The 25566-nt window shown below is 37.7% G+C and overlaps 1 protein-coding gene across 5 annotated transcripts in view; it reads right to left on the bottom strand.

Moving 5' to 3' along the window:
- The window catches only part of fer (fer (fps/fes related) tyrosine kinase), a 43138-nt gene extending 19893 nt beyond the window's left edge, over positions 1-23245 (bottom strand). For all 5 annotated transcript variants that reach the window (XR_009647821.1, XR_009647822.1, XM_060862491.1 and 2 more), the window contains exons 1-4: positions 23134-23245; positions 3385-3658; positions 2978-3151; positions 2745-2844 (exon numbers count right to left, since the gene is read on the bottom strand). Coding sequence is in view for 3 of the 5 variants with exons in the window: in XM_060862491.1 (XP_060718474.1) it covers positions 2745-2844; positions 2978-3151; positions 3385-3594 (484 nt within the window). In the remaining 2 variants the exon portion in view is untranslated. The remainder of the gene's footprint in view (positions 1-2744; positions 2845-2977; positions 3152-3384; positions 3659-23133) is intronic.
- Between the last annotated feature and the right edge of the window lie 2321 nt (positions 23246-25566).

Genomic DNA, 25566 nt, shown 5'->3' with positions numbered 1-25566 from the left:
AACATTTCTCCTGCCAAGCAGTGTGTTATAGAGTTGGTGATTTCTCTATATCTCTGTGAAGACCATTCATATGGCGCAACAATCTCAAACACATCTGTAATTGTGGTTGGTTTTTTTTGTCTTACAGATTGTTCTTTTTGTTCAATTGTTTCTTTACTAATCTGGGCATTTAACTTCATGCATTCATCATACTTTTCTCTGTGCTGTTTCAGGTGCTGATATAAGTTTTGCCATGTAATGTAGCAACTTTATTTTTACAAATTCTGCACAGTACCTCTCTCTGCTCAGTGTCGGATATCTTATAGCCAAAATATCGCCATATAACAGAGGTAGCATTTTTTCTGGCCACCAGTTCAGTAGTGTTAATTTCGTCACCTATTTTTAATTTAGTTTTAGTCTTGCGCCAAATGTCCTTGTTAGTTTTAGTCATATTTAGTCATTCACATCAGTCTTGTCATTTTAGTCTAGTTTTAGTCAAAAAAACTGTAGCTTGACCACATCTGGAATCTATTGTAAGAACAAATACAACCTGGCCTCATTACATGCAATAATATCATAACTTAATGAAAAGCCTAAGATCAAAACTGTAGGTGTGTGTGTGTGTGTGTGTGTGTGTGTGTGTGTGTGTGTATATATATATAATATATATATATATATATATATATATATATATATATATATATATATATATATATATATATATATATATATATATACATATATACACACACACACACACACACACATATATATACATATATAATCACACACACACCAATTACCAACTTAATGCAAGTTATACATGGTATTGCACACACCATTATTGATGGTATTAAACTTGATTCCCTTACATATACATTTGCTTTTAAGCCTAATTATTAATTTTGATTATAATGTGATTGTGACAGGGAAGAGGTTTCAGGTTGGGGGTGCTGAGTTTTTTCTGTCACCACTTTTGAATAAGAAACAATATCAAGGCTATAAAACTTGTCAAAACTTCGCGAATCACAAAAGTATCAGTGAGATGTTGAGAAGCACTCGTTTAAACAGTGCATAGCCTACACTCAAACTTGACTGCACATCACATTTTTTACTTTATTGATACTGCATTTAATCGTAATGCAAAGACCGGTCATCAGGACATAAGCTGTCATGTACAATAAAAAAAGCCTGCGCAGCAACAGGAAATACAATTTAACACAAAAAGCCTGTCTAGACCAGGGTGGACTTGCGCTCAGGATTTATTTATTTATTTATTTATTTATTTTTTGAGCGGCATGTGGACAAATTCTTTCTATGTACACACTATTTTATTTCTTGATAACAGACCGCTGCGAACTAACACACCGTTGCCATGGACACACAGGATTCTAACCGTAGAGACGGAGCGCACTATTTTCGTTAGAGGAAGCAATACAATTGTATTTAAATCAATAAACTCCTTTTTAAATCATCATTTTGTGTCAAATTATTGATTTATTTGGTAGGTAGCAATGTAATAAGAAGGATCCGCTTCGCGGACCTGTAACTTGAGCAACAGCGCGAAGCCGCGAACTCGTTGTGAATATTTTAAAGGCGTAACAGCTGATGAAAAAGCAGAGACAATTGTAGACGGAAATGAAGAGAGATTTTATCTTAGTTTTTATTTTATACAAAACATTTTCGTCTCGTCTTTTTGCGTCAACAATAATGCATGTGGTGCAGTCTTGTCATCGTCTCGTCTTGCAGTGGTGCAGTCTGGTCATTGTCTCGTCTTAGTCATGAGAAAAAAGGTTGTTGACGAACATATTTCGTCTCGTCTTGTCTGACGAAATTAACACTACAGTTCAGTGTCCGTCTGCTCGGCATCCATCTTCACCCGTTCCGCGCTGCACACCGGAAAAAGTCACGAAATGACCATACGCGCCACACGTGCCACTGCCTAAACTGAAACTCACTGGTCTTTTTTTTTTATTAGCGGATAGCTTTCAGAGAGAATGGGTTGTCATGTCCACACATGCATTTATTTATTATTTATATATTTCATAAAATCGCAGCATTTTGCGTCATAATCGCACAGGCTTGATATCGCGATTGCGATATGATTAATCATGCAGCACTAGTTAATAGGAACAGCAAAACACATGATTGCTGGCAGGGCACAGTATAAAAACAGCTATTTTGCTTTTTAAACTGCCCATATTCTCAAACAATATTTGCTCCATATATGGTATTTTACAATTTTCCCTTTTTTCAATACAAAATGTGACAAAATCATAATGTCAGAGATAAAGAGGACTTGCATTTTCATTAGAAAGCAAGATTTACAAATTAGTTCATTTAGGAATTAGTCATGCTTCAGTAGGGATTGTGTAAAAGATTTTGTAGTGTACACACAGCTATGGCCATAAAAAAGTTAGAAAAGCATTTCTGAAATTTATAAAGTTGTGTAAGGGTTACGCAGTTTTAAAGACCATCTTCTTATTTGGACAAACATGGGAAAACAGGAATTGTTTAAAGGCTCCAAACTGGTAGACTGATGGTGTGATGTGTAAATAAGGTTGTGTCACCTTTGTCAATTACCCAATGATAGAGAGTAACACAAATATATAATATTCTGATGTACTATTTCCACACATTGATAGCATTGGCACATTTATTGGAAAATGCTTTACTCAGACAATAAATGAATAAAGAACAATATGTACAATATGGCAATAAGGCTCAAATAAAATTATTTACAGTGAAAAATACAAAGTTGTTACCTTTTATAATTGCCTCCTTGTACTTCTCTTTGGCACTATGAGCGTCTTTGGTTAATTGTCTGTATGTACCTTTCAGCTTTTCAATGTCACTTTTTGTAACCTGAAAACAAAATCATCATGTCCCTTAGTATTCAATTATTACCTGAATCACAGGTATGGAAAAATAACAGTTTGATTACAGAATAAAAAGTTCTTGTTTATTCCAATAGATTAGACAGTACATATGCACTTGCCTTGTTCAGCTCAAATTCAATCTGCTGGTGTATACTCTGGTAGCTTCTCTTCACCTGCTGCTTGTCTTTTATCATCATGGTGAGGCGGTGCAGTGGGCCAGAATTCAGCTCCTCAGCATGAGACTTCATGATCTTACTAAGCTGTTCAGTCTGCTGTACCATCTGAGCCCATGACTACAATGACACAAACACCAGGGTCAGTTTTAAAACATTAAATCATTCTATGCCACATGAGCAATTACATTATGTTTACAGTAGTCTGAAAAAACACAAAGACCAACGCTGTTATACCTTCTGCTTCTTCAACACATTTTACTACAATAATCAATAATGTAATGTTGATTATACATATACTCCACCTTTAGTCCAAATAAAGATATTGTATTAAATTAGGAAGCAATAGTCACCTTGGAGACAGTGCTAATGTAGTGGATCTGTGAAGAGTTGTCTTGCTTATCCACCTGCTGGCTAATGTTAAGGAGAAGTGAAGCATACTCCTTGTCACTCTTAACACGAAGAGTCATGAAGCGTTTCAATGTTTCTAGTAGCTTCAGCTCCCAATCCTGCAGTTTGATTAGGCCCTCATGGGAGTTTCTCAAGTCCTGTCCAAACCCCATCTCACCAGGAATCCGGTTATCTCTCACTCACTAGGAGACTGCCTTCAAGTCTGCATTTCTTGTACTATAAAGTTGAGAGGAAGCAAAAGAAAATAAAGTGATACATTTAAGTTAAATAGCATATATGTCAAATTAGTAAGTTATATTTAATAGTTTTAGATACTTTTAATAAACAAGAGTTTTCCTCAGTTAAATGTTCCTAAATTTTAATAGACGAAAGGTTGGAAGTAATGTGAAAAATAAAATAGCAGGGATATTGCTATCCATATCTGCATACAATGGTAGACTCTTATCTGATTCTTATAACAAAGCAAAAAAAGATTCTTATCTGATTCTTAGAACAATGCAAAAAAATGTCATCCATAATAAACCACATACCGGTACCAGAAGGACCATTCATGCATCTGGTAATAAATATTGTGGATACGATATATTGGGTTCAAGGCAAAAGATACATGCTAGTGATAACAGATTGATTCAGCAAATGGGCAGAATTTGGTAAACCAGCAGAAATCAGTGCTGCCAATGGCTCTGCATTCATCCAGAAAACAGTAAAGAAAGTACTCCAATAGCTAAGAATAAAACAAAGACTAGGATGTAGTTTGGTAGAAAGGGTAAATGGTATTTAGAGTCAATCAAAATAAAATGTTGAGTGTGGTAGCACAAAACAACTGATGCTTTACATCTTACACTAATGAGTAATCACAAGAAAAACAAAAAGAAATACGAATCTAACATTGCATAAGATGCTTTTGGTGTCCCTATAAAGCACCATATCTGGAGCAGTCATAAATTGAGCTTAATGCCTATATGCAACAACGATCCATAAAAGAAATGCTATACAAATAGGCTATCCATTTATCCAAAAAGAGAAAAGAACAAAAAAATAAAGCGGAAGCACCCTGTTCAATTGCTCGTGGAGATTTAAACCAATGCACAAGAGTCCCCAGACTAAGACATTGGAAAGAAGGAGATCAGACTATTGATACTTCTAAAAAATAATAATAATAAAAATAAAATATAAAGTCATGAAAGAAGTAGAAAAAGGACCATCAAGCCGATGCACAGGAATGTCTGTATATCTGAACAGAATAACCCAACCATTTGTAAAACGCACTGCGGACTGACTCAACTTTTTGCTGTGGTGGTAATTTAGCCCAGGTTTGGGCAATTAGTAACCAGTTGAACATGAAAGTGTATAGGCGTTTCTTCAACCAGGGGCACTTTTAGCCTTGTGAAGTTGAACAAAAAAAACTTGATCAAAAGTTAGGTAACACATTCTCATAAGTTTAAATAATTTCTCTAGTTTTAAGGTCTGTTAGAGGACAAACTTAGATTACAAGAGAAATTGTTAATATTTTACATTTTTTCCGACCTGCAATGTATAAATGTCATTTCCACCACATCTCAATATACAGCTGTTATTAAAAAATAGAATAACTTATGCCACTCAAGAATTGTCTAAGATCATTTTTGTAACTAGTTTTACCAGTTTTTCCACAATGTACATTAATTATATATTTGTTAATGAGATAAATTAACTGCCCTAAGGACCAAATGCTGAACTGTACACCTGTCACACTCTGAAATTTAATATTAGTTTGGGTAAGAGTTTATTTGAAAATAAATAACTTGAATATTTATACTAAGTAGAGCACAATATCATAAATTGTGGATAAATATTTAATGTGTGATGAGAACTTTTTAAATATTTTTTAAAAATGTGTGTGGTGATGGAAATGACAGGGTGTGGTGGAAATGACAAGGAATGTAACGTGAATGTAGAGAAACAGTAGATATATTTATTATACTTAAATACTTAAACTCATAACACTCATTAAACTCAATTCACAGAGTCATTAAACAAACTCAGCACTACACTAAAACAGGTGTGGTTGATGTATAAAACTGATTTGTCTCACAGATGAACGGTTACAGTCAGAGCCGATCAGCCCTATACGCTCACTACGCAAGTTGCGTAGGGCCCCACAAATTACGCAAGGCCCCGCCTCCCCCTGCATCATTTTACAGCGCGTGTTAATGTTTACTGTGTAGATGACAATACGAAGCGGAGCTATCCATCTGGCCATGAAAAGAGACAAAAGAAACAAAATGAGAGTGAAATGCGAGTACAGTTCAGGTAAACTTGTGTTCTCTTCAGGTTTGATGTCAGCAAGAACAAATAACAGTAAAGTTAAGTTGATGTGATTCTGTCTCTAGTCTCTATCTGACTAGCTACATTAGCTGTGCAGCGCTGCCAGTGCATCTCTTGGCCTGTCTGTCACACAACAATTTATTGCGTGAACATTCGTGTGAATAAACGCCCAAGGGCAATGGTGTTTATAAACGGCAGCTCGATAACCGCCCCGCGCGTGAACATGCGTTCATATACGCGTGCAATCGTGCACGAAATGACACGCGTACTTGTGGGGACCAGTACAAAAAGCAACATCTGTCTGGGGACCAGTACAAAAAGTAGCGTGATAGCACTCCAAAATGACAATGTTTATAGTCTCTCAATCAAGTTTCAGTTTCTTCTAGACAGTCCAAGTAGACTGGTGTCAACAATGCTGAAAATGCCCAGACTGTAGAGGGTGTTCTATTTCTCTCTCTCTCTCTCTCATATATATATACACACACACATATATACATATATATATATATATAAATTTTATTATATAAAATATTCCATTCAATAAAGATTTGTTTATAACTCAATCAATTCTGTATTGTTTTAGTCTTTGACCGAGAGATGGAGCAAACTTTGTCTAAAAGGAGGGAGTTTTGTAGTGGGAGCAGTGGGGTGTCAAGTGTGAATGTGTGGCAAATGGTTTACATGGCTCACAGGTCAGGTAAGAGGGCCCCTTACAGAATTTTGCTGAGGGCCCCAGGGAGGTCAGGATCGGCTCTGGTTACAGTGCATACTGTAAAGAACTGACACAACTGATGGCCAGGGAAAATACAAGCAATAAAAAGATGCATAAAAAAATTCAACAATGTGAGAGAATTATGAGGTTAATGTTCTGAAATGTTCTTATTGGTCTCTTAAATGAACACGCATCTTCTGTAAAGAGTAACTGTAAAGAACACCTGAAATTGTAACATTTAAACAGAGATGTGGAATGTGGAAAATTTTGAGCATCTTGAATGTGTGAATGTATGTATGTTTGCATGTGTGTGTGATAGAGAAAGCGTTTGCTCATGTGCGCATTTGTGTGTGTATGTGTGTGATGTGATTCGAGGCCACATTTAATTAAGTGTTTCACATATTTCTTCCCAAACAGACACAATAATTTCCTTGTGACATTTGGTCACTGGTGCAGGCTCAGGGATTAGGCCTATGATATTCTTGGTTTGGTACCAGATTATGTCATCCCTTAGAGGCCAAAAAAAAACGATTGAGACCAATATGGCTCATGGTTTTAACCAGAGCACCACAGTAGACATCAGTATCATGTATGATGCCAGGATAAATATCTCCATCATACTTCACAGCACACCACTGACCAACATGTCCCTCGTTCAAGTCCACAATGTGCCGCAGACCTATTTGAGGTGTGTCAGGATGCGATGTACTGGTTGAGGGAGAAGCTTCGTCCCAATGCTGGAACATGACTGTTTCTGGATTGAAACATTTGCAGTCATGAAGTGCAGAGCAAAAGCAACAGGATTCTCCATGACATTTGGCTTGGGCTAGCAGAGGTTATCTGAAAGGAGAGGAAAAACTGTTAAGGCATGAACTTAGTTCATGTAAAATTATTTGTTTGAGACGACTGTGGACTGTCAACCATTACCTGATGAATCTTCATTCACGGCTTGTTTGTAGCTCGGATGGCACATGAATGTCCATACACTCAATTTCTTTTGGCTCAACATAGAAGAGCTCTGTGGCAGACTTTTGCTGTTGAAGCTCCTCAAAGAGCACCCGAGCATTTGGTATGTCCTTCCCTCTAGCTATTTTTCTTCTATCTTCTGTGGCTGGGCTAATGCTGTTCTTTTGTTTCTTCCGTGTGTAAGTAAATGCTGTTGTCCTTTTTTCGTTACTTCTCATTCTTCTGGGTGAAAAGCCAAATTCCCTTTGGGCCATTTTCAGTAGTCGATAATTCTTAAGGACTTTTCCTGCCATTATTTTGGAAATGATGTGTTTGTCCCTGTCTGAGTGGAGATTTTTATATCTGTCTCTCAATTCAGTGATCAGAGCGTTGTGAAAAACTAAAGTTCTTCGTAGAGTGCTAGGGGCTATTACCATTTGGATTTTGTATTTGGAGAGTCAGCCTGCCTCATTTTTTTCATCAGTCTCATATACCGCTGGCAGTATTTCTGTGCCTTTTGCAAAGCTTTCTCAAGCTTGGTGTTACTCTCATACAGTGCTGCATACACTTTTTGTTGGTTTCTTGCTACGCTTTTCCTTTTTGGGATTGAGATTAAAAAATCATGGATCAGTAATCCCCTCCAAAAGTATTAGAACGGCATGTGCAATTTTTTTGTTTTTCCGACACTGAAACATTTGGTATTTAGCAGAAAAGATGAAGGAGACGATAGCTCAGAATTTCAGCTTTCTTCATTTAATTTCCACATATTTACAGTACCTAACAGAAGTGAGTACACCACTCATTTTTGTACATATTTCATTATATCTTTTCATGTGACAACACTGAAGGAATGACACTTTGCTACAATATAAAATAGTGAGTGTACAGCTGTAAATTTGCTGTCACCTCAAAATAACTCAACACACAGCCATTAATGTCTAAACCGCTGGGCACAAAAGTGAGTACACCCCTATGTGAAAATGTCCAAAATGGGCCCAATTAGCCAATATCGCATCTCTGTGCCATGTGACTCATTAGTGTTACAAGGTCTCAGGTGTGACTGGGGAGCAAGTGTGTTAAATTTGGTGTTATCGCTCACACTCTCTCATACTGTTCACTGGAAGTTCAACATGGCACCTCATGAGGACTCAGAACTATGAGGATCTGAAAAAAAGAATTGTTGCTCCACATAAAGATGGTGTAGGCTATAAGAAAATGGCCAAGAACCTAAAACTGAACTTCAGCATGGCTGGTGGTAAGACCATACAGCGGTTTTACAGGACAGGTTCCACTCAGAACAGGCCTCGCCACGGTCAACCAAAGAGGATGAGTGCATGTTGTCAGAGTCATATCCAGAGGTTGTGTTTGGGAAATAAATGTATGAATACTGCCAGCATTGCTGCAGAGGTTGAAGAGGTGGGGGTTTAGTCCGTCAGTGCTCAGACCATTTGCCACACACTGCACCAAATTGGTCTGCATGGCTGTCATCCCAGAAGGAAGCCTCTTCTAAAGATTATGCACAAGAAAGCTGCAAACAGTTTGCTGAAGACAAGCAGACAAAGGACATGGATTATTGGAATCATGTCCTGTGGTCTAATGAGACTAAGATAAACTTATTTGGTTCAGATGGTGTCAATTGTGTGTGGTGGCAACCAGCTGAGGAGTACAAAAATAAGTGTCTTGCTTACAGTCAAGCATGTGGAAGTGTCATGGTCTGGGGGCTGCGTGAGTGCTACCGGCACTGGGGAGCTACAGTTCATTAAGGGAACCATGAATGCCAACATATACTGTGACATATTGAAGCAGAGCACGATCCCCTCCCTTCGGAGACTGGGCCACAGGGCAGTATTCCAACATGATAACGACCCCAAACACACCTCCAAGATGACCACTGCCTTGCTAAAAAAGCTGACAGTAAAGGTGATGGACTGGCTAAGCATGTCTCCAGACCTAAACCCTATTAAGCATTTGTGGGCCATCCTCAAAACGGAAGGTGGAGGAGCGCAAGGTCTCAAATATTCACCAGCTCTGTGATGTCATCATGGAGGAGTGGAAGAGGACTCCAGTGGCAACCTGTGATGCTCTGGTGAACTCCATGCCCAAGAGGGCTAAGGCAGTGCTGGAAAATAATGATGGCCACACAAAATAGACACTTTGGGGCCCAATTAGGACATTTTCACTTAGGGGTGTACTCACTTTTGTGGCCAGTGGTTTAGGCAATAATGTCTGTGTGTTGAGTTATTTTGAGGCAATGGCAAATTTACACTGTTATACAAGCTGTACACTCACAACTCTGTACACTCTATTATTTACAAAAATGTGAAGGGGGTACTCACTTCTGTGAGATACTGTACATCCTGATGTGTTCAACAAATTAATCACTCCAAGATGGCAGTTAAAATGCATGTGGTGTCTCTTACCATGAAAGAACAGTGTTTATGATGAACAATCAGTGCCAACATTTGCCATACATTGAACACAAAGCTCTGGAAAAATAAATGATAACTACTCGGCAAAAGGGTCAGACAACCTTGAGCTGCTAAACAAAGCAGGGCACAAAACACAAAGTCAATAATAGTTTGTTAGGAAGAAGAAGCCTGATAAGTTAATGGTCATCTGTGCTAGGGTAAAGGCTTACACTGTAAAGGTTCACAATCTTAGCATTCACTGTTCTGTGTCCTGTGACTATGTTGGCTGCTTGGAAACACACATATCTTCTCATTAACATCCATCATAATGAAGTGCTTTGAGTGGCTAATCACAATTCATTTCAGCATTCCTAAACACTCAACACTCAGATTAGAGAATCTGCTACCATCCACCTTCTCTGAGTCACCTGAACAAAAAGAGCAATTATGTAAGGATACTTTTTGTAGAATTCAGTGTGCTTTAAGCTTTTTCTTGAATTTATTCATTCAAGGTAAGGTAGAATTCTTACTTTGTGCTAACTAACTGCTCAACTCAGTTGGTTCTGGAGTTGTGTATTTGAATTTGTGTGTTACTTCAATTGTTTTTATATTGTATAACATTGTTGATCCTATATTGTTGGTTTATGTTGATTAGTCCTCTTAAGTAATCTAGTTTCAGTCTCCCGTAAAGTGTGAGTTGTGGGCAGGGCTTACTAATTTATATTGAAGAAAAATCTGCCTTTAAATATATTTTAAATATTAAGTGTTTACAATAGTTTCAGTCTCCTGTAAAAGTGTGAATTGTGGGCAAGACTTACTAATTTATAGTGAAGAAAATCTGCCTTGAAATTTTTAAATATTAAGTGTCTCAGCCACAGTACTGTTCCTGTTCTGTTGCATTTATAAATCACATACTATAATCATAAAACTTAACCTCACTTTGGCTACAATGTAGACATGCACCTAAAACCCACCTCTGTAGTCACCTCTTACAGATGCAAACCTGAGACCACATTTCCAATAACCTCATCTACCCTCCTCTGTTGTCTTAGTCTCAAACATTGGCTCTGGAATTGCCAATCTGATGTTAGAAAAGCAGATTTCATCTCATCTTTAACTTCCCACTAATCCTTTTATTTTCAGGCACTAATGCCTGGATATTGCCACATAATTCTCTACACTGGCTGCTCTGTCTTCTGCCTATCTTTCTCTCAATTGCCACAAGAAACAGGTAAGTGTTGGTGGTACAGGTCTGTGGTGGTCACGAAGATCGTGTTTCACACCTCATTGTTATCTACTGTTATCACCTACTGCCCTCCTAACACACTAGGAGAAATTAACTCATTCCTCAATGTTTTCACTAGGTCTTCTCAGCACCCTTCTGAAAGTCCTTGGCGATTTCAACCCCTGTGACTGCCTTCTGCCTCTTCTGAATTACATCTCCTTGAAATTCATCAATTACATCTCTGTTATGCTAAATCTAGCATACCGGCCACTTGTCAGAAGCTCTAAACCGGTTTTGAAGCATGTGAAAACCTGGGCAGCAGGAACCACGTCTGCTCTTCAGAACTGTTTTGAGGGCACTGATTTGAACATGTTCAGGGAGGCTGCAACCAACGGTAATTCCACCAACTTGGAGGAGTAGTAGGAGGAGTGATCAGGTACATTGTCAAGTGCATTGATAACATGATCACCACCACACGCTCCAACCATAAGCCATAAGAATGACTGCTAAGTTGTGTGCGCTGCTGTCTAAAGTCTAAAGACTCCACCTTTGCCCCTTTTACACCAAGGCAGTTTGAGTGCTGGTTCAGAGCCAGAGCCTAATTTAAAATCAGTTCTTTCTTTTTTCACACCCAAAGCATTGGCTTTGAACCAGGAAGTAGATTTTTAAGTTTGGTTTTTAAGTAGAACCAAAACATTGCTGGTCTAGGCTTAAGAACCGCTTGCATCAGGGGCTGGGGGCAGGGTTACTGTGACCAACAAAAGAGAACATCGTTCTCAAGGAAGACAATCCCTTCTCCAACAACCAGGTACTCTGTCTAACCACGACCAATGTGACTAGAACTAGAGAAGTTAACCCAAAAAAGTCTGCTGGAGCAGACAACATTCAACAACGTTTCTTCCCTCAAGTCATTACTCCACAACAACTGAAATGAACTATACCAGGGTTTCCCGCAGCACTTTGCAGTTCGGGCGGCCCGCCAAAGCTGGGAAACTCTACCACCTTAGGTCGCCCAAAAAAAAAAAAAAATTCCGCTGCACAAAAGGCCGTCAAGTGCATCTCGGAGAATAGCGCGGACACGCTTCAAACCGCGAGCGGGCACGCGTGCCACACGGCCGAAATGAGAGACAGACGTGGTCCATCGCTGTCTGGAGGATAACTAGCCAGTTGATAAAACGCGTGTCCGCAAAATTTTGAATGTTGTTTTGCACTTTCTTATTTATTATTATATGTTATTTAAATTTTATATTTAGTGTTAAATAAATAATTGTTAAATGTAGTACAGAGTCTGTGGTCTCACAAATCTCACAAAGTGGATTTCATGGATTTCATGGCTCTGACCCTCCTTCCCAATCAAAGAAGTGAAAGTCAGCAGACGCCCACAGGGGCAACTTCTGTTGACAAAGAAATGCGGCAAATGTTCCGAGCCATGACTAAGATATCAAACTCAGAAGTATTTCAGTGGTTGGACATCAAAGTCAAGGAAGAGGTGAGTTTATTGAGTAAACTGAAATATCTCTGCAGTCTTTGATAATGTTTTTATTTAAGCTATCCCTTTCTGCAACTTCTAAGCTAACAGTACGTAGCATCAGCTGTTACTTATACAGCCATTTTTTGTTTGTTTGTTTTCTTTACTAATGACATTATTTTGCTATAATGTTTACCTTTGAGGATTTGTCAGACAAATCTGGACGAGACATTTGTCATTAACAGCATCAAATTCAATACTGTTTAATATGCACTGTTTTCTTAGTGGAGTGTTTTTGTAATTGAAATAATATTAAGAGCATGTATTTATCACTTTTACTGGAGTAAAATATTAAATGGTACTTTTACTTGTGGTGGAGTACTTATTTTGGCAAATACGTGCACTTTTACTTCAGTATAGAGTTTGTGTACATTACTGTGTTAATGTATATTTTTTTAGGTCTACCTCTAGGGTAAATCACCCTAATTTCAACCAGGATTTTAGGGTGGTACATCATGGTACGAAGTTTGCAAGCACAAAACCGGAAGGAGACTTCATGAAATTGGCTATATAGTAAGTGCCTTTGAAATGAAGAAAGACAGTCAGGACAGTCATTGCAGAGATAAGAGAGGCATTCAATGACAGACTTAAATTCAGGGTATACATGTTTTAGATCAATTTATTGCTGTTGATTTTTTTGCAACTAAATTTTATTTTTACTTTCTGTTTTTCAGCATTGAACTTTTAATGCCATGTGGAAACAAATTGGTTTTGCAAAAGTTGTGTGAGGGACAGGAACTGAATGGCTTCATGATTTACGTTTTCAGATCAAAGGCAGTGTACATTAGGCCATCCAGCATTCTTACTGTTACGGTAAGCCATTAAAAATGTAATGTGAAGCAGTATTTGGTGTTGGGGTTGTAGCATACAAGTTTGACTTAAGCCCAACTTTTTTGTCTGTGTGTTTTTGCTAGGTAATATTTTCCTAAAAGTAAAGACAATTTCCTCACAACTTCAATGTTTTTTTATTCATGTTTAAGATTTGGTTAGAATTAGGCTAAGGTAAAGGTAAGCATTAAGCTTATGGATTTAGTTGTGATTGTTAGATTAAAGGGCTAAGGAATGCATTGTACCAATGAGTGCCCTCACAAAGATGGATAGACAATTGTGTGTTTATTTGTTCACATTTTTGTTTTGTTTTAGTTTGACAGCACTGATTTTGAAGATAGTTGTGTTGAGGTTGACACTACATCACAGAGCTACCACTGACGATCACACCAGTGACTATTTGACTACAAGGGTCAGGGGAAAACAAATTGCATCAAAACAGCAGGTTCCTACTTATCCCTTCTTCGGAAGGACAAGAGCAAACCAGTGCACTGCATCACAGGAAGAATCCAGTGACACCATGAACAGAGTGAACCAGCCCACTGCAACACTGACGGCATCCAGTGACACCATGAACAGAGTGAACCAGCCCACTGCAACACTGACGGCGTCCAGTGACACCATGAACAGAGTAAACCAGCACATTGCAAAACTGCTGGTGTCGAGTGACACCATGAACAGAGTGAACCAGCCCACTGCAATGCGTCTGGCATCCACTGCCATTGATTTGGATGACACAGTGCACCAGATTCCATCAACTAGCAATGATGACTATGCTGTCTACCTTTTGATTATGGGTTTCATCTCTAATCTTTCTTCTGATAATGAGGAACTGAACCAGGCTGAATTATGGCTAGTGTTGAGAGTCATACGCAAGTGAAAGGGTAATGACGACATTTTTAAACAGTGAGGTAATTGGAGACATAACTGGTGAACTTATTACAATGTTGTTTATTGACCGGAACACCAGTCAGGCTCATGCGTTCCCAACATGCCTATGTAGAGGGTATAATATTATTTGCAAACAATGATTCATTTAGATACAATTGGTGCCGTTAGTCATGACATGTTAAAAATGGAAGGACCTATGCTTATGTGACCTAGTTGTGTATTTATAACACATTGTGCACAAAGCATGTATAATATGTTATATATGTAATAAATTATATATAAATGTTATGTATATGTTGTAACAAATATTCCGTTGATATTAGCTTAAGTATTACAATGAATGAAAGGACTCAGCAGACCAACTTTTCTCATGAGTCAAGTGTATTAAAGAGTTAACCTGCATATGCAAATCCTACACTACACCAACAATCACCACACCAAGAATCCCACAGTTTACAATAAAGCAATGTTTGCTTTATCCTATAAACGTCTTCTTTGTATAGTCTTTGTAAAGCAATAAACATCCATGGTCACCAAGTGTGTGATAGAAACAGTACTTGAATATTCCGATGTTTCACGACAACCATTCAGCCAGAAAGAGTGTCCGTATCGAACTTTGAAGTCCAACGTTGTGGGTGTTTAGCAAATGATGTAACTCAACTTCTTTTTTTCACACTTCTCAGATGTTTAAGCTAGTATTAAATCCACCATGCTCCAAACACAAACCCTCTGCAAACAAAACATTCATATAAATAGAACCATACCCATGTGCCACAAACAACTTAATATTTACACATTAAACATCATGGTCAGCTACTTACTTATTGAGTCTAGAACTATTAAAGTTCCTCAACCAGGGTACAAAGGCCCAAACCACCATGAGGTAAGCTGCTCCAAAGGAGATAGGGATTTACTTCCTGCCTGACTCCTCCTTGGTTACCTTAAATAGGGGTTTTCTGTATCAACTGGACAGATCGCCCCCTACTGCTCTGGTAGGTAGTTACATAGCTGCATTAAGAGTACTCCTGGTACATAAGTAACAGGGAAACTGTTACAATGTAAAATAATGTTGTTGTTTTTTTGCAACAGGCCATCTGAATTCCAAAACACTATACCGGCACAAAATAACAAGCAGCCAAAGATGCAGGTTCAATATCAATAGATCTTTAGTTCTAGATGGTGCTTTAAGCGGTTGACCTACAATCCCAAATACCAGATGTGCATCAAGTTTTCAGATCACTTGGGAATGGATGAAGAGGCTGTGGACTTTGGTGGCCCCAGGAGGGAATTTTTATGGTTGCTCATGGAAGCTCTGGTTCTGTCACCTTTGTATGAGGGAAGGGACAGCAAATTGAATTTAGCCCCGGACAGTTCTGGTATGTGCAATATAATGTATTTGCTCTCAATGTAATAATTTTTCAAGATTTAATATTATCTCATTCATAGATTTGTGACAGGTTTGGTGTGCTTAATTTAGTCCTCAGCTTTGTTTTCATTTCTATGTTTTCTCCAGCTTTGAGAGAAGATTGGTATTTCCTTGCTGGTCGGGCAATCGCTGTAAGCCTTGTTCATGGTGGTCCTCCACCAGGATTCTTTTCACCAACTTTGTATTCTTGTCCTCAGTGAAGCCTGACTTAGAAGACATTGCTGATGCTGACCTCTATGAGAAGGTTAAAAAGGTAAGAATATTGTAGTGTGCAAATCTTTACTGCATTTTAAGTCACTTTTTAGGCCCCACTTTGCACACTTTACTTACTCTGTAGAAGCTGTAAGGTACCGTTTAACTTTCTGTTATGATTGTGCTAAATTTCCATTGTATTCTTTGTTGGTTGTTTTTATGTGTGTTAGAGCAAAATGGACCATCAAAGCTAGGTAAAAGCTAGGAGCCTTTGCCACAGGTGCAGATTTCATTGCTCCATTTGGCTTCTCTGCAACCATCAGTTGAGTTCCTGCATGACCAATCCTTGGGCCCAAACGCATCAACTGCCTCAAGTTGCCACTGCTTGACACATATGACAATTATGACAGAGAAAGCATGGACTTTGCATTAGGTAACACACAGGGTTTTAGTAGACAATAACTGGAGAACACCTGCTGAGGCTAGTACTTATTGAGTAGTTTTTAATTATTGAGTGTATTTAATTTTAATTGGTTACATTTTTCAGTCAGTTACAAAATAACTCAAAGCATTTTTGCTCTTGACTTCTGAATTGTCCACTGATCAGCGTGGTTACTGTTCGCTAAGAAAATTCACCAGGCCTGCTCTTGAATCCTGTTCAAATTGATGTTAAAACCGATTGATATTAAAGTTATTTACTGGAACAACAATGTAGTTTTTAGTCTCTAACTGTAGAGGTATGTCTTCATTAAATCCCAAGGTCCTATTTTCTGTAAAAATATTGTCAATTGCTAAGTTACCAGCTCCAGTACTGTTAAGAACCCCTCTTTGCCATAGTTGGAGAGGGGTCTGTCCTCCCTGTGTAGATAACGATGGTTGTTCCACTGATTTCGGAACTCTACGGCTGCCCTTTGGACTCTTTGGACTAAATAGGTTACTGAAGTGGAATGATACAACTCTGTTCAGTTCTGACCACAACCGTTCTATCCTCTGATTGTGGACACTGTTTCCAGTAATGACACTGCATCTATTTAACCCCCTACTCTCCAGCATATACCAAGCAACCCCTTTGTTCTCCATGCCATGGTCACAGCGCATTCTTAGGAGAAGTCCAAAGTTCTGTACTCCAGTGCACAACAATTCCAACACACTTGAGGCCCTGTTGTTATTGAGGCACTGCAAATATATGATGGTCCGACTAAAGCCATCCACACAACCATGAAAGACCATTCTCCACCTCAACAGTTTATGGTTCCCATCCATATGCCTATGGGGAGAACAGTTACAAAAAGATTTGCAACCATGATTAATTAACCTACTTTTTTGTTATTCCCTGGCCTGGTTTTTATGCATCATACTCAGCCTAAACTACATTTTTTACCTCTGCGGTTCCTGGTTCTATCCAGTACTTGCATTAAAAAACTGGATTTTACAAAATAAAATGAAAGGTCAAATTCTACAGTGGTTTCAACAATGCATTAATAATTAACATAAATACTGTTTCCACTGTAGTCGGCTGTTGGTCGCAAAATTAAGACTATGAAAAGCCTTAGAGTACATTAACAGTTTGTGCATTCATTTCTTGATATAAGTGTGTATTTAAAAAAAATACCATAATTGATTGGGAGTTTGAACATGGTATATTCTATGTTGGATTGCACGGCGGCAGCAGAAGGCCGGTCCAACTGGGTCAAGAACATGCAGGCAATGTCTCACATGCCAGAGTTGTATTCTGATGTGGCGTGATCTTAGGCATCCTAACACATACCTTTCACCTGCATTTGGAGTGGTTTGAAGTGTTTCGTTGATAATCTCTGTCAAGTCCTCATCAAACATTCTTGTACAGACCAGTGGTCCAATTTCAAGTTGCTACCTATGCCTGTACTGCTGAATCCAAAGCATTCAGCTATTCTTTGCCAAGTCATTCCAAGAGACAAACAATGAGTAATTTGCTCATGTAGTATGTTGTACTGAGGGCATCCAGGATGACCATTTCTGATTGTTGGGGGGTAGTATTGGGTTTCTCCCTTCTGAATGCTCGGTAATTGAGAGAAAGAAAGAAACTGTCCTTGTATCCATTAAGCTCAAAGAATAATCTGTCCAAAATCATGCGCTCATGTTCCATTGTGTCAGATTCTCTTATGATGTTCTGAACACACCACACTGTATTAGTGAAAAAAAAACATAAACGTCCTCCTCATTACTATTTACTTTCACAAAAAAAAAACTGACCTTGAAAAAAAGGTAAATAAGTAGGAAAATCATGGTCACTTCTGTTCCAACAAAACTGTAAAATTAACTGTCCTTGAAAGTGCTGTTGCTAGAATTGCTCCTTGTAGCTCCAACTTTGCAAGCAGTACTATAAGCTACACACACTGTTTTCTAGGCTGTAAGCCAATTAGTGAATCAGGATTTTAACTGACTTCCTGTTTGATCAAACTAACTAATTATTAGCTAACTAATGCAAGGGTATGATAGTAGCTTTAAGTTGTTTTATGTAGCATCATGGTCCTGGAATAACATTGTTTCATTTCACTGTGTACTGCGTCAGCTATATAGGGTTGAAATGGCAATAAAAGGAATTAGTGTTGGGTCTATGGTGAACTTGCGCTGACCCATGAGTTCCTCAGGAGCTCTCGGTTGCAAAATTATAAACTGTTGTATAAAGGACATCATTTTCATTTACATTAGTTACGGCTCAGTGTCGCCCAAATGAGGATGGGTTCCTTCTGAGCCTGGTTCCTCTCAAGGTTTCTTCCTCATATCATCTCAGAGAGTTTTTCCCTGCCACTGTCATCTCTGGCTTGCTCAATAAGGATATGGATAGATGTCAAAGGTATATAGTAACTGAATTTTAAACTTTTAATTTTTTTTCTGTTTCTATACTTCTGTACAGTTGCTTTGAAACAATGTGAATTGTCAAAAGTGCTACACAAATAAATTGAATTGAAAAGTAGTGTTACAGGATTTGTTTTTTACTGTCTTAAATGTTTTCCGAACATTTTTCTGTAACATTAGGTAACATTTTAGGTGAAAAAGCAATTTTAGAGTATATATAGTTTAATAAATATGATAAAACAGTATAGTATATACTATGGTATATAAAGTATAGTCATTTTGGTTGTTTGGATTTGGATTTCCAAAGTGAACCAGTATTGCTGTATTCATTGATGGAGATTTCAAAGCACGTTTGCATGTCACTCTGGATAAGGGCGTTTGTGAAATGCAATAAACGTAACTGTAAAATTTTCAGCAGTCAAAAAAATCATCCCATAAAAACTGTTAAAGAAAGGTGAGCCTACTAGAACTAGATTTTTCTCCAGCAGAATCCTTGATTGGTTCCAGTTCCAAATGGGATACCCCATACCCCTTTTCCACCAAAAAGAACCGAGTGCTGGTTCAGCGCTAGCACTGGTGATGGTTCAAAGTTGGTTCCACTGGCAAACCTTCTAAGAACCGGTTTGCCTTTCCATCAGTTAGAGACCCACCACAGAGCCGAGTCTGACGTCACTGTATACGTGTCACGTTTCCCAGCAACGTTAGCACAGCAGCGGCAAACACAAACACAACAACAATGGTGGATGTTGCTTTACTGTTAATGCTCATGGCTTTGTGAACCTACATTGGCATCCAAACGCGGCGAATCCAACGTGTACGTGCAGCTCCATGTAATCAAACAAAGGTTGTAATCGAGAAAGTCCATAACAATAATTTATCATTAACACAGAAAAATGTTAGCCTAAGCATGTAGCTACCTACTATCATGTGTGCTGATAACTGATCATATTGAGGTAAAGTAAAAGTGTATTAAACATGAGTATACTTAAGGTACATTATCAAATGTGCTAACAGTATCCCCGCCCACGGCCCCTGCACAAGCGGTTCTTAAGTCTAGACCAGCAACGTTTTGGTGCTACTTAAGAACCACTTTTCCTGGTTCAGAGCCAATACTTTGGCTGTTGAAAAAGAAAGAACTGGTTCTAAATTAGGCTCTGGCTCCGAACCAGCACTCAAACTGCCTCGGTGGAAAAGGGGCACCAGTCTTTCAGGATTAGTCCAAGACCTCCAGCACCACCACAACATGGCCACTTCCCAAATTAACCAAAATTAAATTAATTGTGCTCTACATTTTATGGCTACATTTGTTGTTAAACAGATAAAACCTACAAACATTGTTAATGGCAGAAATGCAAGCAATTTTGAAGCTGATAATGGGGAGAATTGACCAGAGCCACAACAATTTGGAATGTCCTGAAAAAGAAAAAAACGGCTAGGGTACTAACAGCCAAGCACAGAAGAGAAAACAGCAGCGATTGATGACAGAAGAAAAATCGTGATACAACTGCCAGTGGCATAAACAAACACCTCTGCAAGAGTATCACAATCCACTGTTTGAAGGAGACTTATAGAGCAGAAATATACAGGCTGTACAATACTGAATACAGTGATACCTCGAGATACGAGTGCTTTGACATACAATTTTTTTGAGATACGAGCTGTGATTCAAGCATATTTTTGGCTTGAGATACGAGCAAATTTTTGAGATACGAGCATCCGAGCCACCGCCGCCGAAACAAAGATCCCCAACAACCACGTGTGCTGTTTCCCCCGCCTCAGCTTCCCGCATCTCACACGGTTAAAGCCGCCTTTCCACTGCACACGACAAACGACGGCCGATAAACCCGATGTCATTCATTTCCTATGGAGAGTCGCAAAGGCGCTGCGTGAGGTGGCGAATTTTCGGATCCGTTTTAAGCGTTGAATCCGTTAAAAAATTTGAACATGTGCGACTACACCGCATCTGATATGCCGACCGGACAGGTTTTTATTAAAACGACCAGCAGATGTTAGTGAGGAAAGAGTGACAAAAAAGGCAAAAACAAGTGAAGAGAAAAGCGATGAAGAAAATTAAGCAAAATTAATGTAAAGAAAACAGAAATTGTAGCAATTAACTTCAGTTAAGTTAAGAGAAATCAAGCATCGCGTTAGTTCTAGCAGGCCACGTCGTCAAGCGTGCATCAGCTGTTAATCAGCTGTCCACGACACGCACCAATCCGGTTACGACATCCATATTACCCAACCATTTAAATTCCCATTCATAGAGCCGCTCTAGCGCTTCGCTGCTGCTGCGATTTAAACTCCCTCCTCCAACCCTGACTCCACCATGCTGGAACCCGTGTTCGTTGTACCAGTTTAGGTCATAAATCTCCACATATTTTTCTCTCTCTCTCCCTCTCTAATTATTTCATTATTTATTTATCCCTTTATTCATTATTTTATTATTATTATTATCATCATTATTATTATTAATTATTATTATTGTTTTCCTTTCCTATTTTTAACTCTATGCATGATTAATGGTTCTGTTATACGGGGGGGGTCTATTGTATTTTCTAGTTGCTGCTCTCCGCGCTCTAAATGCAGTTTAGTTAAGTTCCATTTAAGTGTAAAGTAGCATTAAGAGTGAACAAAACAAGTGAACAAAAGTGAAAGTGTAATTCCTCCTAACTCCTCCTCCTGTTTACTCCTCCCTCAACCTCAGTGCGCATTTTCCGTAAAGTAAAACCAGTTTATTTTTTTAACTTTCTCTTCTATTACTGTATGTTTTTATACAATATTTGTCATTTATAAATACATAAACAAAACAACTGGAGTGGAATTTTCCGAGCTGGAACGGATTAATGGGATTTCAATTAATTTAAATGGGGAAAATTGCTTTGAGATATGAGCAATTTGAGATACAAACAAGTCTTGCATTCATGTTTCTGGAACAGACTCACTAACCATTTTTGATTATATAGAATAAATTCAGAAGTCTACACAAACATTTTGTCTGCCAATTTACAGAGAAATGTATCCAAAATAACAAGGGAGGATTGTCACCATGAAAAAGGACATAAACAGGGGAAGGTTTTGAAGACCTTAAAACTATTTTTCATGTGAATAAGTGAACTTTGGTGTTTGTTTTGATATGGAAGGTTGTGGATTATTAGATGACCTTAATCTTTGATGATTGCAGTTAAAAGTTGTTCATATGTAAACCTATAACATGCTGTTATGTGCTGTGTAATGCATGGCATATTTGCCATTTAAAACCAGTTAGTTATGTGTATTATGAATTTGCATTATATCTATTTACGTTGCACTCCAAAAGTATTAGCACAAAAATAAAAATCGGCAAAAAGTAATGCATATACATCCCAAATATGCTCTCATTTACATTGCACTAAATCCTCATAACGTTTCACTTTATGACGAGGATCTACAGAACGCCGAAAGATGGCGCACCATAGACGCGTCCCCTCTTTGGATTCTCACCGGACGTATTTGTTTACCCCGCTCGACAAATCAAATGTTCTTAAATACGATTTTTTTTCGGATTGATGACCGCATTTTAAATAAAAGACCAAATTCGATGCATCTGTTGTAATTGTACTCTGTTTCTACTTTGTTCTGTAAGGTCACATGAGTAAGTGTGGTGAAGCAGGTGAACATTAGCAGTGACCAACACAAGGGTCTTTGTCGTCGAATATAGATGTCAAATCTCCTTAAAGACTGCATTTGAATGACACCAAAACTAGATTGTCATTTCCTTAAGAAAATAGATAGTACTTGCAAAAAAAAAAAAAGTTGAAAATAAAAAAACAAAAACAAAATAAGCTTGTCATCTGTACAACAGTAAGGACAACGACCCAGGCACAGTTTCACTACCGACCGGAAACTGTTCATTATATTGCTTATGACTATGGGCTCATGAAAAATCTTTAATAAACACACTTGCCACTATGTCTGTTTTTCTGTGACTGAATATTTGCACAAACAAGACCAAAATTATCACGAGTGCTCTGACTATGAACTATTCCAGTGACTGTCACCACGGTTATGATTCTCGGGAAAATGAACCATCTGCCAGCGTTTTAGTTAACATTAATGTGAGAGCTAATGGCGGTATTAAAATGCCATTTAAAGGTTTTTTTCTAGCAGTTCATGTACATTAAATTAGAGAGTGATTGTTAGGTTAATAAAAACATAGATACTACCCAGTTCAATAATACAGTAGTACATTAAAATATAGGCTAAACAACTAGCACTCCAGCTAACGTTTGGCCTTTCTCATTAAAAAAAAAAAAAAAAAACAATCGTTAGAAAAGATTAAGAGTGATTATGCCGTTTAGAACCTAAATATCGTTTCATGCAATATGTTTACTACAAAACATTTATTCACTTACATTTATTGCATTGTTTCTCCGTGTTTCCTGATTCCTCGATATTCCGCTTTTTTTCGTCCCGTTGCCGGAGTTTGGATTCGGGAGGAGTTTCCGCTCGGAGCATGACGTTTACAGCACTAACCCGAGCCACAGCTCTGCCCCTTCAATCCCTGCTGCTCATGGAATGAGGGATGTGGAATGTGGTATTACAGTTTAAACAACAGAGGGTTTTTTTCTATGAAAAGGTGATATGATAAAAATGCGTTATTATGCGTTAACGTATTTGATACTAGATTTGACCCGAAAGATTGCGCACTACAGAAGCGACGCATTCTCACTGGGTGTTATTTGTTTACATTGCATGGCAAACCTTATGTGTTTTTAAATCACGATTTTAGATCAGAAGTCTGCATTGCATATGCTAAAAACAGTTCCAATGTTTTTGTGCAGAATGTAGTCTATTTGTTTAAGTAAGGGCTTGATTAGTGTAGTCAGGTGAAAATTAGTAATCACCAATATAGAGATTTTTGTTGTCCCTTTTTTCTGAAATATTGTTAAATGTCTTTCTATTTATTAAGTCTAACATATAAGACGGACTGAAAAGGTTCTAAATTTTGGAAATTGCAAATTTGTCATGAAAGTAAACTATATATACCATACACTCCACTTTATTAGGAACACCTGCAAATCCACAATATTATCAAATCAACCAGTCGTGTGGCATACAGTAAGTGTGAATGCAAACATCTTGCAGATGCAGGTGAAGAACTTCGGTAATGTTCACATCAAAAATTAGAATGGGTTAAAAATTTGATCTATGTAACTTTGAGACATAAATGTTGGTATCAGAGGGGCCGGTTTGAGTATTTCATGAATTACTGATCTCCTGATCTAACATTGCATGAGTGACAGTTCTGTGGGTAAAAATGTTTTGATAATACCCTTAATGGAAATGCTTTTAAAAAGGAGGTCAGGAACAAATGGCCATATTAATTTGAGCTGATATTGTAACTCAAATAATCACTTTTTACAACCGCAGTGAGCAAAAAAACATAAGAAGTAAAGCATCTTAGAAGGCACTTAGAACACAACAAATCTTGAGGTGAGCTAAACAGCAAAAGACCACTTCAGGTTTTACTCCTAAAAGCCAAGAACCCAAACCGAACTGTGCATATCTGCACATTATTTCCATTATATTCATTCTGTTGCTGTCACCTATCTTTGATACCCCTTAGAGTTTTTATTTTCTATCTGTATTTAAGTGAATTCAAATTCAGTTTATTTGTATAGTGCTTTCAACAATTCCCATTGTCTCAAAGCACCTTTACAGAAGTAAGAAGAAGTGGAAACAGAAGAGAGAGAGAAAAAAAATATCTATATAATAATAATAAGAAAAAAATAAGAATAAAAATAAATACATACAATTAAAGATTTAAATTAATTTTAAAATATTCATTTAAAATTTGAAATACTATACATTTTCAGGTTTATTTCAGGTTTATAAAAATGTATGGCAAAAACTGTAATGTGTACAGTTTTTTGTTTTACCAAAAAAGGGAGCATTCCTTCCAGTTTGGGAGCATCAGATTCATTCAGATTCAGAGCATTAGAACATAATCTTCTGTTTTTGTAGACCACCTAGTTGTTTGATGTTTTGTGCATTCTATGTTGCTTGAGGTATAAAATAAAAATATACAACGAGGCATTTCCACTTACAGAACTGTTGCTAAATCTTTGGTTTTAGTTTTTCTCACCATTCATTGTAAAGTCTAGAGACTGTGAGAGAGTGTGTTAAATCCAAAGAAGATCAATTTCTGAAATATTCAAGTCAGTCTATCTGGGACCACCAACCATGCTAATTAACTATGGCATACGTCATACTTTTAACCTATTCCGTTGTTTAATGGGAGCATTAACTGAATTGCTTGACCTACATTTTAAATTATTAAATAAATTAAATTAAATAAAGAAATAAATAGCGAATATAAACAAATTGTTATATTTGACATCATTCCCCTCTGCTTTCATAGCTATCTATCTACCCATCCTTACATCTATCTGTCTAATCTAATATCCACAAGCATTTACAATCTAATGATTGTTTCATTTAATCATATCACACAGAGCATAATAACAGCCCAATTGAATGCACACCATGATGGTTTAACATTTATATAAGATGTTTGCAATTGGTGCATCTTAGAATGTTTGGGTACCCACTAACAGCAATCTCAACAGGAGACAAAGTGATGCCATGTAACCAACCAATTTATTGCAGACAATGATAACTACTATTTACAAAATATTTAAGATAACACAAGGCCAAGGAGAAGGAGGAAGGTTGTAATGTTCTGATTATGTGTGAGGTTAACCCATAAAATGTTCTAGGATATCAGTCATATTTGTGTTAAAATATATAATCTCCACTATTCTTTACATGCTGTTCTAAACAGA

The sequence above is a fragment of the Tachysurus vachellii genome, chromosome 26, assembly GCF_030014155.1.
Source record: "Tachysurus vachellii isolate PV-2020 chromosome 26, HZAU_Pvac_v1, whole genome shotgun sequence".
Lineage (NCBI taxonomy): Eukaryota > Metazoa > Chordata > Actinopteri > Siluriformes > Bagridae > Tachysurus > Tachysurus vachellii.
The sequence above is the reverse complement of the archived record's forward strand: the minus strand, read 5'-3'. Positions and strand labels throughout refer to the sequence as shown.